This window comes from Diaphorina citri, unplaced genomic scaffold (genome assembly GCF_000475195.1).
Source record: "Diaphorina citri unplaced genomic scaffold, Diaci psyllid genome assembly version 1.1 scaffold215, whole genome shotgun sequence".
NCBI classification, from domain to species: Eukaryota; Metazoa; Arthropoda; class Insecta; order Hemiptera; family Psyllidae; genus Diaphorina; species Diaphorina citri.
Genome location: NW_007377652.1, coordinates 23,392 through 40,898, shown reverse-complemented (window position 1 = coordinate 40,898; position 17,507 = coordinate 23,392). Strand labels below are relative to the sequence as shown.

At 39.2% G+C, this 17,507-nt stretch overlaps 1 protein-coding gene across 1 annotated transcript in view; it reads left to right on the top strand.

The window, feature by feature from the left end:
* Nucleotides 1-17,507, top strand: part of LOC103506112 (Down syndrome cell adhesion molecule-like protein Dscam2) — a 69,028-nt gene that overhangs the window by 50,928 nt on the left and 593 nt on the right. Inside the window, exons 8-21 of the mRNA XM_026821245.1 lie at nt 7,192-7,333; nt 8,216-8,367; nt 9,475-9,780; nt 10,186-10,302; nt 10,868-11,110; nt 12,373-12,492; nt 13,060-13,230; nt 14,234-14,378; nt 14,795-14,943; nt 15,367-15,495; nt 15,946-16,203; nt 16,599-16,796; nt 17,030-17,077; nt 17,387-17,450. Of these exons, the coding sequence (XP_026677046.1) occupies nt 7,192-7,333; nt 8,216-8,367; nt 9,475-9,780; nt 10,186-10,302; nt 10,868-11,110; nt 12,373-12,492; nt 13,060-13,230; nt 14,234-14,378; nt 14,795-14,943; nt 15,367-15,495; nt 15,946-16,203; nt 16,599-16,796; nt 17,030-17,077; nt 17,387-17,450 (2,242 nt within the window). The remainder of the gene's footprint in view (nt 1-7,191; nt 7,334-8,215; nt 8,368-9,474; nt 9,781-10,185; nt 10,303-10,867; nt 11,111-12,372; nt 12,493-13,059; nt 13,231-14,233; nt 14,379-14,794; nt 14,944-15,366; nt 15,496-15,945; nt 16,204-16,598; nt 16,797-17,029; nt 17,078-17,386; nt 17,451-17,507) is intronic.

The window sequence follows — 17,507 nt, the reverse complement described above, 5'->3', positions numbered from 1 at the left end:
TTGTGGTCAAATAAGACATCATGTGTCAAGTGGTCCTACCTCATGCTTCCAACTGCCTATGTCTGAGCTATCACATTTGACAGAGGAAAGGTGCTTCGGCCTGTTATATTACACGCCTGGGCGCCTTTCACAACAGAACTATTCTCAATTCTATTCTCTATCCGTCACTTCTATTCTATTCTATTCTATTCCTTTTTTCCCAGTTTCCATTCCAATGTCTGCGTTTTTTCCCCGTCTATATCTGTGGAATTTGTGGTAATATGGTGTAGCACTGTGAATGGAGGGGATTGAGTGGCTTTGGGAGAGGCAGAGAAAGCTTTGAGGTTTTCAAAAGCGACATTTGAAAGGGATGAAGACACTTTTTACGTCACTGTGGGACGTGATTAGATTATCTTTCTCTGTTTGGCCTCGAAACATGTGGACTGTCACAGAAAACCACTTTGGAAGTTGGAAAGAATGAAGTAAATTCCTAGTAGGTAACCCACCTACAGCTTGACAGAGTCCCTGTCAACGCTCACAATGTGTTAACTTGATATAGAGCTCTTATCCTGGCTATATCAGGATGTGAAGCTTACGAGCTCAAAAGGAAAGGACAACTTGAGACACAAGGTGAAGGGGGAGGTGGGAATGCCTAAGTGTTGAGAGAGGTGCAAGGATATGCGTATAATATAATATACGTATATAATTACTGGTGCCCTGTCTTGTAAGAGATGAAGTTGCATGTTGTACTTTTCAAGCCTCAAGTTGAGTAGGGTTTGTATTAATTAATAAGTTTAGTATTATGTATCATCAAAAGAAGGACTAATACTAAAAAGTACCACAACCACTTCAGGAATTTGCCTCTAACTTAAAACATACATAGTAGCTCTGCAAAGACTCGAGTGTAGGTGTAGGACTCTAGGATAGCAGTAGGCACTGATGGTCAGTCCCTCCTCCTCTTTTGGTCTTCGGGTTTCTCTCTCTATCTCCTCATAATCTACCTTCCAGTTTTCTCTCTATCTCTCTCCCTCTCTCCCCCTTTGATCTCTATCACCCTCCCTTCGTCTCTCTCTTTCTCCCTATCTTTCTCTCTCCCTCCTCTCCCCTAGGTACTATCTTCCCCCTCACCTATAGTCTCTATCTTCCAGTCTATTGTGTAACTAGGAGGTGAGTTGGTAGAGATTGCCTCAAGCAATAATTTTGTATGTAGATTCGTATAAGCTAAACCCATCTTTTGGATCTGCTTGCCGAAAAGCCAAGCCTCAGAGTGGGCTTTTTGTGTACATCAAGCAATAATTTTGTATGTAGATTCGTATAAGCTAAACCCATCTTTTGGATCTGCTTGTCGAAAAGCCAAGCCTCAGAGTGGGCTTTTTGAGTACGAATGAAATTTCTTGTATTTGTGTACATTGATTAACCAATAAATAGTCTCTAAGAGCTTTCCTCTGTGATGGAAGAACTCCTTCAGGAAAAAAATTGCCACCATAAATAAACCATTGCATAAGACAAATTATTTTTTCTTTAAATTTCTTGTATTTGTGTACATTGATTAACCAATAAATAGTCTCTAAGAGCTTTCCTCTGTGATGGAAGAACTCCTTCAGGAAAAAATTGCCACCATAAATAAACCATTGCATAAGACAAATTATTTTTTCTTCGGAAGATGCATCCTTTATAATCATATTATTCTTTAAGGGCCCAAAGAAAAATGGTAGCAACAATAAAATCAGAAAACCAATTTTTTACACAAGCATCATCTCTTACATATTCAAATATGCGGACACAAATATGATGATGAGAACAAAATGGCACAGTTATGTATATTTTGTCCTAAATCACAAGCAGACATGAATAGCATGCATCATAATCTCGTAATCCGACACATGACACAATGAATGGTGAAGCGCTTTCAGACTATTAAATATTTGTCACATGATAAACGACGGGACACAAATTAGATCCATATATTCCTCCTCAGGAACAGCTTTCTCAAATTTTAGTCTGGAAATGTGGACAATTTTATACGGTACCCATTACAATTTGTCTGTCTGTCTGTAAACAAAATATCTCGAGAACGGTAAGATCTAGAGAGGACGGGACACAAATTAGATCCATATATTCCTCCTCAGGAATAGCTTTCTCAAATTTTAGTCTGGAAATGTGGACAATTTTATACGGTATACATTACAATTTAGAAGGACTTTTCTCTCGTTACAAGCGATATAAATCATCGTGGATAGGGTAGATTTTTACAAGGTTTTTATTACTTGTATTTATACTCGAGGATCTCCAAATTTTTACGGGGTTTCATATTTGACATCCAGTTGGACAATTTAGAAGGACTTTTCTCTCGTTACAAGCGATATAAATCATCGTGGATAGGGTAGATTTTTACAAGGTTTTTATTACTTGTATTTTAACTCGAGGATCTCCAATTTTTTACAGGGTTTCATATTTGACATCCAGTTGGGGTTTTACATACTTGTCACCTACTCTTTCTCCTCCCACATTTTCTTTTCATGGTTTCTCTAATCTCTCTATTCACAGAGGTTCCTCTATTTCTCTTTCATTCTTCCTTCCCATCTTTCCTTCTTTCTATACCTCTGTTTCTGTCCTCCCTCCTCCTCTTTTGGTCTTCGGGTTTCTCTCTCTATCTCCTCATAATCTACCTTCCAGTTTTCTCTCTATCTCTCTCCCTCTCTCTCCCTTTGATCTCTATCACCCTCCCTTCGTCTCTCTCTTTCTACCTATCTTTCCCTCTCCCTCCTCTCCCCTAGGTACTATCTTCCCCCCCCCCTCTCTCCTCACCTATAGTCTCTATCTTCCAGTCTATTGTGTCTTATGCCTGCCTTTGCCTTGGCTTTTATGCTACACAACACTGCCTCGTCCTTATCTTGCATAGGAAATAATCTTTTGTAATTCGCTCAAGTGTAAGAAGATTGTTCCAGAAAGCTCAGTGCCGAAGGGGCAAACTAAGAGAGGGCACGTGGAAAATGGAAATTCAGTGCCGAATAAAGAGGTGAAATGGGGATAATATTGGAGAGATTTTCAGTGGCGAATCGGAGGGGCAAAATAAGTGAGGGCACGTGGAAGTGGAAAGGGAAATTTAGTGTCGAAGAAGATATAGGGGAAAAGGGGAAGAAAATTGGAGATATTTTCAGTGTCGAATGAGAGGGGCAAACTAAATGAGTGATATTAAAATAGAAGAGAAATTCAGTGTCGCAGGATACACTTGGAAAAGGGGGAGAAAATTGGAGAGATATTCAGTGCTAAAGAAGAGAGAGGTTAAAACATTAAGGAAAATATTAAAGTGGAAGAGAGATTCAGTGGCGAATAAAGTGAAATAGAAAACTGAAGAGGTTTCAAAGGAAATTGGTTAAGTCGGTAGATAACATCACAGAGATACTTTATATTTCAATGCAATAGTTTTCTTTTTTACTTTTTTTAAAGCACACCCTTGAATACTAAAGTATGTAGGTACAATGCCTTGGTTTTAAAGTAGGTAGTAGGTTCACTGGTACACTCCTCGAATATTAAGAAAATCTATCGAATTTATAAACTAGGATCTCTCCTTGGGATTTGTAAGGCGAATTTCTTAATTCTTATGCCAGGCACTATACTTCTGCTTCGAAACTTCTAATTCTCATATTGTTTTACTGCTTTCCCGTCAAGTTGTCCATGAGGTCCTTTTTAACCAATGCAATGATATGTCAATTTTCCAATGCCTGGTAAATAGAAAGTAAAACAACAGCGGCCTTTGGATGTTTGTAGCCTTGTGGTCAAATAAGACATCATGTGTCAAGTGGTCCTACCTCATGCTTCAAACTGCCTATGTCTGAGCTATCACATTTGACAGAGGAAAGATGCTCCGGCCTGTATTATACGCCTGGTTGCCTTTCACAACAGAACTATTCTCAATTCTATTCTATTCTCTGTCCGTCACTTCTATTCTATTCCTTTTTTTTCCAGTTTCCATTCCAATGTCTGCGTTTTTTCCCCCGTCTATATCTGTGGAATTTGTGGTAATATGGTGTAGCATACAATGGAGAGTTTATTATTATTAGGTATAACATTTTTATAGTTTTATCAATGTATACAAAATATGCAGTCACGAGAAAATAAAATTATGTTGAAATCTATCCATTCCTCGAAACATGCATCCAAAGCACAGTGAAATTTAAGGAGGGAATATGGTATCCAATCCAAAACAGAAATGCGAGGAGGTAACTTTTTCCTATAAAATGGAAATTTTTACCATTTAATTTCGCAACATTTTGGCAAATCCACTATTTTTAAAATATTTTATCCCTTTTGAAACCAGGCCAACAAGTTCAACAACCTATCTTTCTACTATTTAACGTAGATTGTCAAGAACAATAAAACTAATTGAAGTCCTAAACATAGTAAATTAAAATCTGAAAACAGTCAATAAAAGATTAGCCGTACCCAGTACTTAATTAGACTATTGAGGAAAGAAGAGAATCGGTTTAAATTTGTTAAAACAAAATTTCCGACTTTTTGTTCTTCTCGTAGAGCAATTACTCTACAGCCGTTATTATTTCCTAGGAATCACTTGAGTATAATAAACTTTATTAAGTTAATAGCTTAAACAGCACACGAGGGAATGAGAACAAAATCTGGGAAAAGGTAATTTACCTAATAGTCTGCCGTTCCTCTCTCGCTCTATACACTCTTGTTACCTAAAATTTATTATTTGATGCAACTATAGCAAGGTACTTGAGTTGGATATTTTATACGCTGTTAATTAATGCGGATGATTTATGTAGAGTTGATTGACTGGGGTATTTTAATTTTATTAAGGTTGATGAGAGTACTCTATTATAAACGGTGGTTAACCTAGATAATGTCATATTTATTTAGATATAAAGGAAAAGAGGAAAACGTATCTTGGAATTACGTCACTGTGGGACGTGATTAGATTATCTTTCTCTGTTTGGCCTCGAAACATGTGGACTGTCACAGAAAACCACTTTGGAAGTTGAAAAGAATGAAGTAAATTCCTAGTAGGTAACCCACCTACAGATTATTTACTATACCTAGGTATTATATAATATAATATACGTATATAATTACTGGTGCCCTGTCTTGTAAGAGATGAAGTTGCATGTTGTACTTTTCAAGCCTCAAGTTGAGTGGGGTTTGTATTAATTAAATTAATAAGTTTAGTATTATGTATCATCAAAAGAAGGACTAATACTAAAAAGTGCCACAACCACTTCAGGAATTTGCCTCTACTTAAAACATAGTAGCTCTGCAAAGACTCGAGTGTAGTTGTAGGACTCTAGGATAGCAGTAGGCACTGATGGTAGGTTAAGAGGCACGGGTTACGACAGTTTTTACACCTCAAAGCTTTGCTGCCCTCATCCCCCCCCCTAAACCAATCAAATCAGGTCCCTTAGGAGGGAAAATGTATGTTATATACCCCCTCAAATCACCATGCAGGTAAAATGATAGCAATTTTCGGTAAGTGTAATAAATATCACGCGTGCCTATCATTCTTCAGCCTATCCTATACTAATAACCTCTCATAGTTTGCATATAAAGTAGCTAAGGCTTTTTGCCTCCACTAGGTACGTGTAAAACGAAGATTTCATGTAGGTCCCTGTAGAGTAGTAATATCTAGGCGTGTTTAATTTGTTATTTATTAAATTGCATTTTTTGCAACAAATATTTGATAGAGTTTTCAGAGGCTTTACTCGCCATCACCTAGGGAATATACGAGAATGGTTTGTGGTTATACATACGATGCAGACAAAAAATATAGAATACCTAGTTATACATACGATGCAGACAAAAAAAATATACCTATGTACATAAGTGTTGTATTAAACCTATTATATAGTGTTGTCTCATTACTATACGATTACTATGAAGTACCTACCTACAACAAATTTTCTCCTATCAGACTCCTATGGAAAAAAGTTACTACTTATTCCCCATTCCAATAATGAGTTCTGAGCGCCCTATTTCTATCAAAACAGCATCATTATCATACCTATACCTACATGACACGACCTATTTATTTCTCATATTTTTTATCGGTGTGACTTGAGAAATAAGGGGTATGATAATATGGGGGGGAGGGGCAATTTCATTATAAAAATTGAAATATGAAGAAGCATAAAAAAATCTCATCATAGCACCGAAGACAATAAAGCAAAGTGGCGGAGATATTGGAGGTGTTATCAAGAAGATTGAAAGAGTTAAGACAAGACAATTGGGAGCAATAGTCCTGAATTCAGGACTCCGCATACAGGAAAGAAATTTTGAATATATTGTGAAACTACATCAAAATCCTAACTTTAACTCTTGAAAGAGGCTCTTGCCTGGAAAAGTGTCGGTACGGCTAACCTTTGTAAGGTGAAAGCTGGAAGTCAACTGCTTTCTGAATTTCCTCTCTATTCAAAATTTTGTCAAAAATCTCTCTTGGTCCTTCATCTTTATCCGACACAGGTCAGGCTTTTGAATCCACATCAAAAGAATACACAATGCGATCTCTGCGAAATTTCAAACGCGTACGGTCTCAAAAAGAAAGCAGAAGGCAAAACGGTCTCTTCTTAATCCCTAGTGTGCCGTGTCCATTTTTGTTCAGGATTATTGCACTGCTAGCAGAGGGAAAAAGAGGAGGAAACATAGCACAATACAGCAAACCAAAGGTGTATTTTTCTTTCGGTAAACTGACCACTGGAAAAATACAACACAACATACCTAATAGGCCCTAATGATGTTCGATGTTTCGAAAACAGCTCCTCATTCTACACCACTGCTCGAAGTCATAAAACCAATGTTACAGATGCATTTTAAATTGGTAGGAAGAAAAATGACGCTACGGTAATGATGGGAGTCATTTGGTTTCCTGATAACGAGAAAGAAAAACCGTGTTTCCTATTATACGAGTATGCTATATGTTTCCCCATAATAACCTATTTTCTTACAGCCTTTTATGGTAACTACTAACTACACACTATCTATAGAAAATATGTATTCTGTTTAACTAAACAGGACTAAGTTAACCACGTGTTATTTTATTATTTTTTATTCGTAACTTTCGTAATCCTGGAATTAACCAGGAAATGATTTTACCTGTGAAATGGTTAAAAACACTTGACTTAATATTTCGCGATTGATGTTTTACCAAGTGTAACTATGCTTTTATTATAATAATTTTCCCTGTTTTTCTATTGTTCATAGCTTCTCACCCGCAACTCATCTACAAATTCATCCAGCAAACTCTTCAGCCAGGACCCCCTGTGTCACTCAAATGCATCGCCACTGGCAATCCAACGCCTCACATTAGCTGGAAACTAGACGGCTATCCTCTGGCAGGAGATAGGTAAGTAAGAGCATGGTTGCGGGTTCGATTCCCGCCCGGGCGGACGTCCTAAACAGAAACGGCTGGCTTTCTATTTTGGTACGATAAGACCTACGTTGTAACGGTTCCCTCTATAAAACCTCTTAAAATTAATCAAGTGCCCAGATAGATAAGTCCCGAGTCCTATTGAGTTGAAAACTAATTGTTATGTAGACATCTCCACTAATCTTGTCAAGCACATTGCATACTTAACAAGTTGCACGGCGTTCATACAAATGGGTTTGTTACATTGTAACAAATTGTATGAACGCCGTTCAACTATATGAGTATGCAATATGCTTGACAAGAATTAATAGTGGAGTTGTCTGGTTCACTTTTCAATAGCAGCTAGTTGTCTAGTTCCCAATGAATCTCTGCACTTGCCTCACATTAGCTGGAAACTAGACGGCTATCCTCTGGCAGGAGATAGGTAAGTAAGAGCATGGTTGCGGGTTCGATTCCCGCCCGGGGCGGACGTCCTAAACAGGAACGGCTGGCTTTCTATTTTTTCCTCCGTCTGTTTTCGATTTCGGTACGATAAGACCTACGTTGTAACGGTTCCCTCTAAAAAACCTCTTAAAATTAATCAAGTGCCCAGATAGATAAGTCCCGAATCCTATTGAGTTGAAAACTAACTTAACAAGTTGCACGGCGTTCATACAAATGGGTTTGTTACATTGTAACAAATTGTATGAACGCCGTTCAACTATATAAGTATGCAATATGCTTGACAAGAAATAATAGTGGAGATGTTTGGTTCACTTTTCAATACCAGCTAATGTACTAGTTGTCTAGTTCCCAATGGATCTCTGCACTATGGTCGATATTACTCATCTTAAATCTATCCCATTTGTCCATTTCCAGGTTCGTGATGGGCCAGTACATGAGTTTACATGGTGATGTTATAAGTCATGTCAACATCAGTAGTGTCAGAGTAGAAGACAGTGGTATTTATCAATGTACAGCCACGAACCGAGTGGGGAGTCAAACACACTCAGCTGATATGAGAGTGTATGGTAAGTTAGGAATGATTAGGTTTCAATGATGTTAGAAGGTAGCCATGTATCCAGTTATTTTGTTGGAATATATCGAAATTTACAGTTTATTTTGTCATGGTTTTTTTTCTTATTTTTTTATGTGTTACCTAAAATTTATTATTTGACACAACTATAGCAAAGTACTTGAGTTGGATATTTTATACGCTGTTAATTAATGCGGATGATTTATGTAGAGTTGATTGACTGGGGTATTTTAATTTTATTAAGGTTGATGAGAGTACTCTATTATAAACGGTGGTTAACCTAGATAATGTCATATTTATTTAGATATAAAGGAAAAGAGGAAAACGTATCTTGGAAACGCTACTAATAGTTATGCATTAAAAAATAAAAACATTCCTAGATCGTAGATCACCCATTTTCTGATCGCCTGCCTTGTAAGCGTTAGGTTGTTGGTTCAATCCCCCACGGGGTGAACTTCATCTTGAACAGATAAAGTTCGTTCTCGAAACGGCTTCTTCGATTTCGGAACGATAACACATCTGTTGCAGTTCCTTCTATCAAACCTGTTGGAAAAAAATGGACCGATTGCAATACTTTCTCATTGTCAGTATAGCTCCTCTATAACTGTACTAATAGAAAGTAAATAAATAACAAAAAAAAGATAATAAACAATAATCCAATTTTAACAACGCGTGTCATTCAAATTCCGTTTACCACCCCCCGTTATAGTTCCTCCTAAAATAGCGCCGTTCGAATTTCAACCGGATTTGCACTCTGGAACCCGAGCACTCTAAACAGTCTGAAAAGGTCAATCCTAGCCGATGTATGGAATTTCAGGCCTCATTTATTTGAGCATTTGACCATATAATAATGGAGCTCTAAGGGTTAAGTGGTAGAAAATGCTTTTGGAGTTAACCATTCAAGAGCCTTATTGTTCTTCTTAGGGTGCCTGTCGTCTTCGAACGTTGGCGATCATTCTGGCTCTGATGATTTTATTGGTTGCTATCCGGCTGTGTAGATGTTTTCCTAAACCAGGCTCTAAGATTTGCAAGCCAGGAAATCCTTCTTCGTCCAGGAGCTCGTTTTTCTTCTAACTTATTGCTACCATATCATCTTTCACAGATGCCCCAGGTCAGCCTCAAGATGTGAAACTAGTGACATCTAACAGTCGAAGTATCAAAGTACACTCTGGGGATCGGGCTGGTGTCCAATGTCTCGTAACCAAGGGTGATCCTCCACTCACCATCTCCTGGTTGAAGAACGGACTACCCATCCTATCCGATGCTGAGATCACTATTCGCTCTAGCGGAGAATACACGAGTTCACTGAGCATAGCAACGCTGTCTACAGGACACTCGGGGAACTACACATGTGTCGCGAGCAATACTGTGGCTTCGGATAACCATTCGTCCAACCTACGTGTCAATGGTAAATAATTTACTTGTACGACATGTGACGAAGGACGGTGTGGTATTCCTGATGAGAACGTATGAAGATTGCGATGGAAAGTCAATCCTCTGGAAAAGATTGATCTTGGAACGTCAACCTCTTCCTATTATTTTAAGGTGTGTCCACACATAGTCAACGGCCCTAGATCGATCATCGATCGATGTGAATTTATTTTGTATCGACGTGGATTGACATCCACCCGTGGTCGATAGTCGGCCCATCAACTATGTGTGGACACACCTTCAGAATCTGGAGCTATTGATTTTCCACCTATTTCAACATACGATTCTCCATGATACCACATCGTCTTCGTTACATCTTATCCCACCCTGTACGGACTACCCATCCTATCCGATGCTGAGATCACTATTCGCTCTAGCGGAGAATACACGAGTTCACTGAGCATAGCAACGCTGTCTACCGGGCACTCGGGGAACTACACTTGTGTTGCGAGCAATACTGTGGCGTCGGATAACCACTCGTCTAACCTGCGTGTCAATGGTAAATAATTTACTTGTACGACATGTGACGAAGGACGGTGTGGTATTCCTGATGGGAACGTATGAACATTGCGATGGAAAGTCAATCCTCTGGAAAAGATTGATCTTGAAACGTCAACCTCTTCCTATTATTTTAAGGTGTTTCCACACATAGTCAACGGCCGTAGATCGATCATCGATCGATGTGAATTTATTTTGTATCGACGTGAATTGACATCCACCCGTGGTCGATAGTCGGTCCATCGACTATGTGTGGACACACCTTCAGAATCTGGAGCTATTGATTTTCCACCTAGTTCAACATACGATTCTCCATGATACCACATCGTCTTCGTTACATCTTATTCCACCCTGTCTAACCCTAACCCTAACCCCCCTGTATTTCAGTTCCCCCTCACATAGGTCCATTCACATTCGGAGAGCTCATGGAGGGGGTTCGAACCCAAGTCGCTTGCGTTGTACAATCCGGTGATCTACCACTATCTCTCCAATGGTATAAGAACGGATTGGCAATCTCTCAGCCGGACATAAGCATTACACTCACATAGGTCCATTCACATTCGGAGAGCTCATGGAGGGGGTTCGAACCCAAGTCGCTTGCGTTGTACAATCCGGTGATCTACCACTGTCTCTCCAATGGTATAAGAACGGGCTGGCCATTTCCCAGCCGGACATAAGCATTACGTCTGCCCAGTATTCTTCCATTCTATCTATAGAGAGAGTCGCCCGGGGGCATGCCGGCAATTATACCTGTGTTGCCACCAATGCCGCCAAATCCACACAAGCCACGGCCCAATTAATTGTTGCCGGTAACAGGATTGACCTTTCACCGCACAAAAGCCGCAGCATTTGCAAATGTTTCACTTGGCGTTATTATTGTTTGCACTCCAATCACGTCGTTCGTTTTGAAAATGAGGATGGAATTCAATCTGAAAATTGTTTTTGAACACAACATTTTTATTGCAAAATCGATGCACTTTCTATAAATGTCTAAAATGTCACAGAGCACTCGTAAATAGATGGGAAAAAATGGAATCAGTTAATTTTGACAATTTTCAAATTCGAATTATTTCCTCATGGTCATGGCACAACATTGTTTGCATTAATTTTATTGCCTACTATGCACTACGCACTTAACGCACTACTTTTCTTGCAAATCCACGCACATGCACAAAAATTAACACATTTATCTGTCTTTGTATTTATTGCATTTTTAGCACAGTATGTACCTACCTATCAACAGCACAATAAAATTTCGCACAGCATAAAATTCTGTATGCACATTTCGCAATTTGATTTCGTTGGGTATTTTGTATTTACGAACGAAAATATGTTCAAATCAAACTCTATCCACTGTACCAGCATGTAAAAAAATTATCTACATATTTGCTTTTCTAATATACCTACAGCAGCTATTCACAAAACGTATATGTACAATCATATGGGTTACCATTCGTCATTTATTAAATTATTTATTTTCGAAATTACAGTTAGGTTTGAAAAACAGAAATCACCAAAATACGACTTGACATTGCCGGGATTGAATGGTAGAAATTGCCTCTGGCAATAATTTCACCCTTTGCTTGTAATTATTGTATTTTTTACGATTTCGTTGGGTATTTTGTATTTACGAACGAAAATATGTTCAAATCAAACTCTATCCACTGTACCAGCATGTAAAAAAATTATCTACGTATTTGCTTTTCAAATATAGAGCAGCTATTCACGAAACGTATATGTACAATCATATTGGTTACCATTCGTCATTTATTTATTTTCGAAATTACAGTTAGGTTTGAAAAACAGAAATCACCAAAATACGACTTGACATTGCCGGGATTGAATGGTAGAAATTGCCTCTGGCAATAATTTCGCCCTTTGCTTGTAATTATTGTATTTTGTAAATGATTATAACCAAGAAAGAGTTTTATTATTAGGATGATTATTGCTGGCCACTGATGACCAATAATTTACCTTTACAGTACCTCCTCATTGGATACTGACGCCCAAAGAGTTTTATTATTAGGATGATTATTGCTGGCCACTGATGACCAATAATTTACCTTTACAGTACCTCCTCATTGGATACTGACGCCTAGGGGTGCCAACATAACTCGAGACAGCACCTATATTCTCAACTGTCAGGCAGATGGCTTTCCTCAGCCTACAGTAGTCTGGAGGAAACTTCTAGGTAAGAGAACAAAGGAACAAGCTACTATTTGAGGGCTTTAACTGGTTTTCCTGGGCTACAAATTCCCAGTAACTCATTGGATACTGACGCCTAGGGGTGCCAACATAACTCGAGACAGCACCTATATTCTCAACTGTCAGGCAGATGGCTTTCCTCAGCCCACAGTAGTCTGGAGGAAACTTCTAGGTAAGAGAACAAAGGAACGAGCTGCTATTTGAGGGCTTTAACTGGTTTCCCTTAGCTACAAATTCCCAATAAAATAATAATAAATGTGTTGTAAAATTCATATGGGTAGTAGTTCTCTGCTTAGTTTACCTCGATAATTTTCATGACTTCACTTGGACTCGAACCACGAACCTCCAGATGCGAAATCCACTTTGGTCACCAGGACACCGCTGAGGTTAGAAAATAGTTCCACTAGGAGAAAACCTTACTTCTGTGTTATAAAAGTTTTGTAGTACTATGTTGATTTTGGTAAAAGTGCCATATCGATTTTGGTGGGCATTTTGGTAACAATCTTGACTGAATAAATAAATAGATCCTTTTCTTTTCTTTTTCGCCCCACAGGCAAACAATCAAATGACTATCAAGAGGTATCAGGCAGAGGTCTGAGCGTACATAGTAATGGTACTATCTTCATCAAGCAAGCATTACCTGAGCATGCTGGCCAGTATCTGTGTGAAGCTAGCAATGGCATTGGATCTGATGTCAGTGCGACTGTTACCATTGTAGTGCTCAGTAAGTATGTCTCTACAGAAGTGCCGTATTAAGAGCTAGATCACGGGTTCGATTCCATCCGAGGTGAACTTCATCATAAACAGATAAAGTTCCTTCTTGGAAGGGCTGCCTTTCGTTATCCTGTCTACTTCTCTATTCGATTTCGGGATGATAAGACTTCAGCAGTTACAGTTCCCCCTGCAAACTCTACATATATGTATGTAGAAGAAGAAAGAGTTTCCTCTATTAAAACTCTTTTTTTTTTACTAGGTAGTAAAGAAAAAAATAATGCCTCTGCTTAGTTTACCTCGATAATTTTCATGACTTCACTTGGACTCGAACCACGAACCTCCAGATGCGAAATCCACTTTGGTCACCAGTACATCGCTGAGGTTAGAAAATAGTTCCACTTGGAGAAAACATTACCTCTGTGTTATAAAAGTTTTGTAGTACTATGCTGATTTTGGTAAAAGTGCCATATCGATTTTGGTGGGCATTTTGGTAAAAATCTTGACCAAATAAATAAATAGATCCTTTTCTTTTCTTTTTCGCCCCACAGGCAAACAATCGAATGACTATCAAGAGGTATCAGGCAGAGGTCTGAGCGTACATAGTAACGGTACTATCTTCATCAAGCAAGCATTACCTGAGCATGCAGGCCAGTATCTGTGTGAAGCTAGCAATGGAATTGGATCAGACGTCAGTGCGACTGTTACCATTGTAGTGCTCAGTAAGTATGTCTCTACAGAAGTGCCGTCTTAAGAGCTAGGTCACGGGTTCGATTCCATCCGGGGTGAACTTGATCATAAACAGATAAAGTTCCTTCTTGGAAGGGCTGTCTTTCGTTATCCTGTCTACTTCTCTATTCGATTTCGGGATGATAAGACTTCAGCAGTTACAGTTCCTTCTGCAAACTCTACATATATGTATGTAGAAGAAGAAAGAGTTCCCTCTATTAAAACTCTTTTTCTTTTTTTTTACTAGTAAAGAAAAGAAATGGAGAAATCTACTATATTTTTTCCAGATCCTCCGGAATTCGACATCAAATCAAGTCAACTCAGTGGCAAGCGAGGTGCGGTTCAAACTTTAACTTGCAAATGTCGTGGTGACAGTCCCATGACTATGTCTTGGAGTAAGGAGAACTCGCTACCTCTGCATTACAAGTCCAGGTAACGCAACCGTAAACAAGAGTCTATAGAGCTTTCTAGGTACCTTCAGCTTTCCAGTGCACACAATTGGGGGCAACCCCGTTTATTTATAAAATAAAATACAACATCTAGTTTGCTCGTCATATACCTAGATGATTCTCTTAAAGTTTCTTCTCTAGCCAACCTCTCAGTAGTGTGGTGGTTTGTACGGTGGACTTTGGATTCGGAGGTCGTCAGTTAGTAGTTCGGGTCTAAGTCATAAAATTTATCGAGGTGTATTAAGTGGGAAACGACTTATGTGGGAAGCATTGAAATATGCTTAACATTTTTATTTTATTTTTTAACCCCGACGTGTGTTCAGTAAACTTTTCGTTTCCGATTTTAATAGAATTTAAAATGAAAATGTCTTGTCTAATTTTCCTATCTAATTTCGTCAGGTATCAGATGAGAGAGTACGAGGAGAATGGATTTCACATATCTGAGCTGACCATACCTAACACGGAGAAAACTGATGCTGGCATGTACACATGTACTGCTAGTAATCCCTATGGACGAGATCAGAGTACCATACACTTCACTGTACAAGGTATGTAGAATAGAATAGAATACCTTGGTAATTTGGTATCTTGACTATCTTGCCCTAAATGAGACTAGAAAATCCCTTTACCCGAGCACTCTAAACAGTCTGAAAAGGTCAATCCTAGCCGATGTATGGAATTTCAGGCCTCATTTATTTGAGCATTTGACCATATAGCTCTAAGGGTTAGGTGGTAGAAAATGCTTTTGGCGTTAACCATTCAAGAGCCTTATTGTTGTTGTTCTTCTTCTTAGGGTGCCTGTCGTCTTCGAACGTTGGCGATCATTCTGGCTATGATGATTTTATTGGTTGCTATCCGGCTGTGTAGATGTTTTCCTAAACCAGGCTCTAAGATTTGCAAGCCAGGAAATCCTTCTTCGTCCAGGAGCTCGTTTTTCTTCTAACTTATTGCTACCATATCATCTTTCACAGATGCCCCAGGTCAGCCTCAAGATGTGAAACTAGTGACATCTAACAGTCGAAGTATCAAAGTATCCTGGTCTCCTCCCTCTGAAGAGTCGGTCCTGCAATATATCGTACAGTATAGGATGGACTCTGAAGGTTTGTAAATTAATGGGTGTCGGAAGAAATTTCAATATTGCAAATCTCTCAACAGTTTACTTTTTGCTCTATGGGTGAATATTCGGACAATCGCATGTTAGTTTTTCCCCACCCCACTCAGGCTGGATTGGTTCATGTGAGTAAGCGGGTGGCTTGTCACCAAACGGAGGGTAAAACTCCCGTCACTCCCTTGGCAGTTAAACCTTTATCAAAACTTTGTCCCATGTAAACACTCACTGTCTCTTATCTCCCATCTAATGACGGACATACCTACTACGGGAAATGGAGCCTTCGTAGATTTACTAAAAATCTTATTGTTGTTGTTGTTAGCTAATGTCAAGAATTGACTGACTATTAGGCCATTTTCTTGCGCGCATCCCAATATTTTCTGCAATGTCTGTGCTGGCTTCCAAGGCAGGACGAGAAAATAATAAAATATCATGTTTCCAGATCCTGCCGCTATCATTTCATTCGGTGAAGTTATCTCTATCAAGAGTCGCCAATCCATTTCGCTGCGCTGCCTCAGTGTAGGATCTCCAGCACCTAAGAGAAGCTGGCACAAGTCAGATGCCAAGTCCCTGTTTGCTATCCAGGCCGATGGAAGTTTGGAAATCTCGAGCATCGAACCCTCGCACTCTGGCAACTACACGTGTTCCGTGTCCAACAACTTGGGCTCGGATAGTATTACGTACTCTTTACTGGTGCTGAGTAAGTTGAGCTGTATTTTATTATGCTACTTTTTTCACCAAAGAGAATCCGCTTTGGACGTCCACACTTGCTGGCACAGGCCACTTAATGTACCTATTTTCAATTTTCATCTGAAAGAGGACCTCTGAGTGAAATTGCGCTAGTTTTTAATGAAATTTCCAAGAATTAAAGAGCCTTCCTCTCATGTTAAGGGAGATGTTTTCATACATGGTTTTCTGTAGATAAACACCATGGACTACCTATTTTCCGTCTGGTAAACACCATGGGAATACTTATTTTCCATCTAAAGCCTTCTGTACGAAATATGTACATAAGACTTTGCTTAGACTGTGGGAGTAAATGAACTTTTCAGTCTCATTCTGGCAGGATTCTATCCCTATTGTTGAATATTTCAGTGCCTCCCTCTGCCGTCATCCTCCAGTTAGTAGACAAGGGTTCCTCTTGGTTGGATCTGGAGTGGAGAGTGGAAAACAATGGAGGCAGTCCCATCCGAGGTTTCATACTGAAATTCAAGCGATCTGATCTGACAGACTGGAATGACATTACGCTACCGCGGGATATGCATAGTTATAAATTGAAAGATTTGATATGTGGTGAGTTTAACAATCAATCAGGGATCCATTCCCGAAAGTTGATCTATTTCTAAAAGCTCCCGTGGCTCTTTATCTCTTCTGGGCGTAGTAGGTTCGAGATTCGTAGAAGCTTGACCCACCCTTTAGGGCTATATAGCCCCTGCACCTAAGCCTCAGATTGGGCTCTTCTGGGCTTACTGTGATATCAGGATGAGTGTCCATGGTAAAGTAAGTAATTAACTGTACCGTTGTAGTTAAGAAACTTGAAGACTGGTCCCGTCAAGCCAGGGTATCCGTTCAAAGTAAGTCATCTTCTAAACAGGAGGGCGTGGGTTCAATCCCAGCCGAAGCATTGGAATTTGTCCTCAATATTTTTTCAGAATGTTATAAAGACGAAGGTGGATGTTTATCTTGCTAAGCTTGAGAATACTTGTCACAAATGTCGTTCCTTGATTAATACACCTTTCCTCGAATGATTTGACTTGCACTCGAAACTCTAACCTCCAGAACAGACGTCCACTGTGCCTAACCTATTCCAGTGAGATTGATAATGGCTCTTTACATTTGGTAAATATGTTGGTTTACAATATGAGTTGTTTGTTGTTTCTCAGGTGCTGAAAGCAGTACTTCCCCCGAGGCCTCACCTAGGTGTCTACGCCATAGAACTGATGTTAGGTAAGTCCAACAAATGAGACACCAAAAAAACTTTAATTGGGGGAACTGTAATTGCTA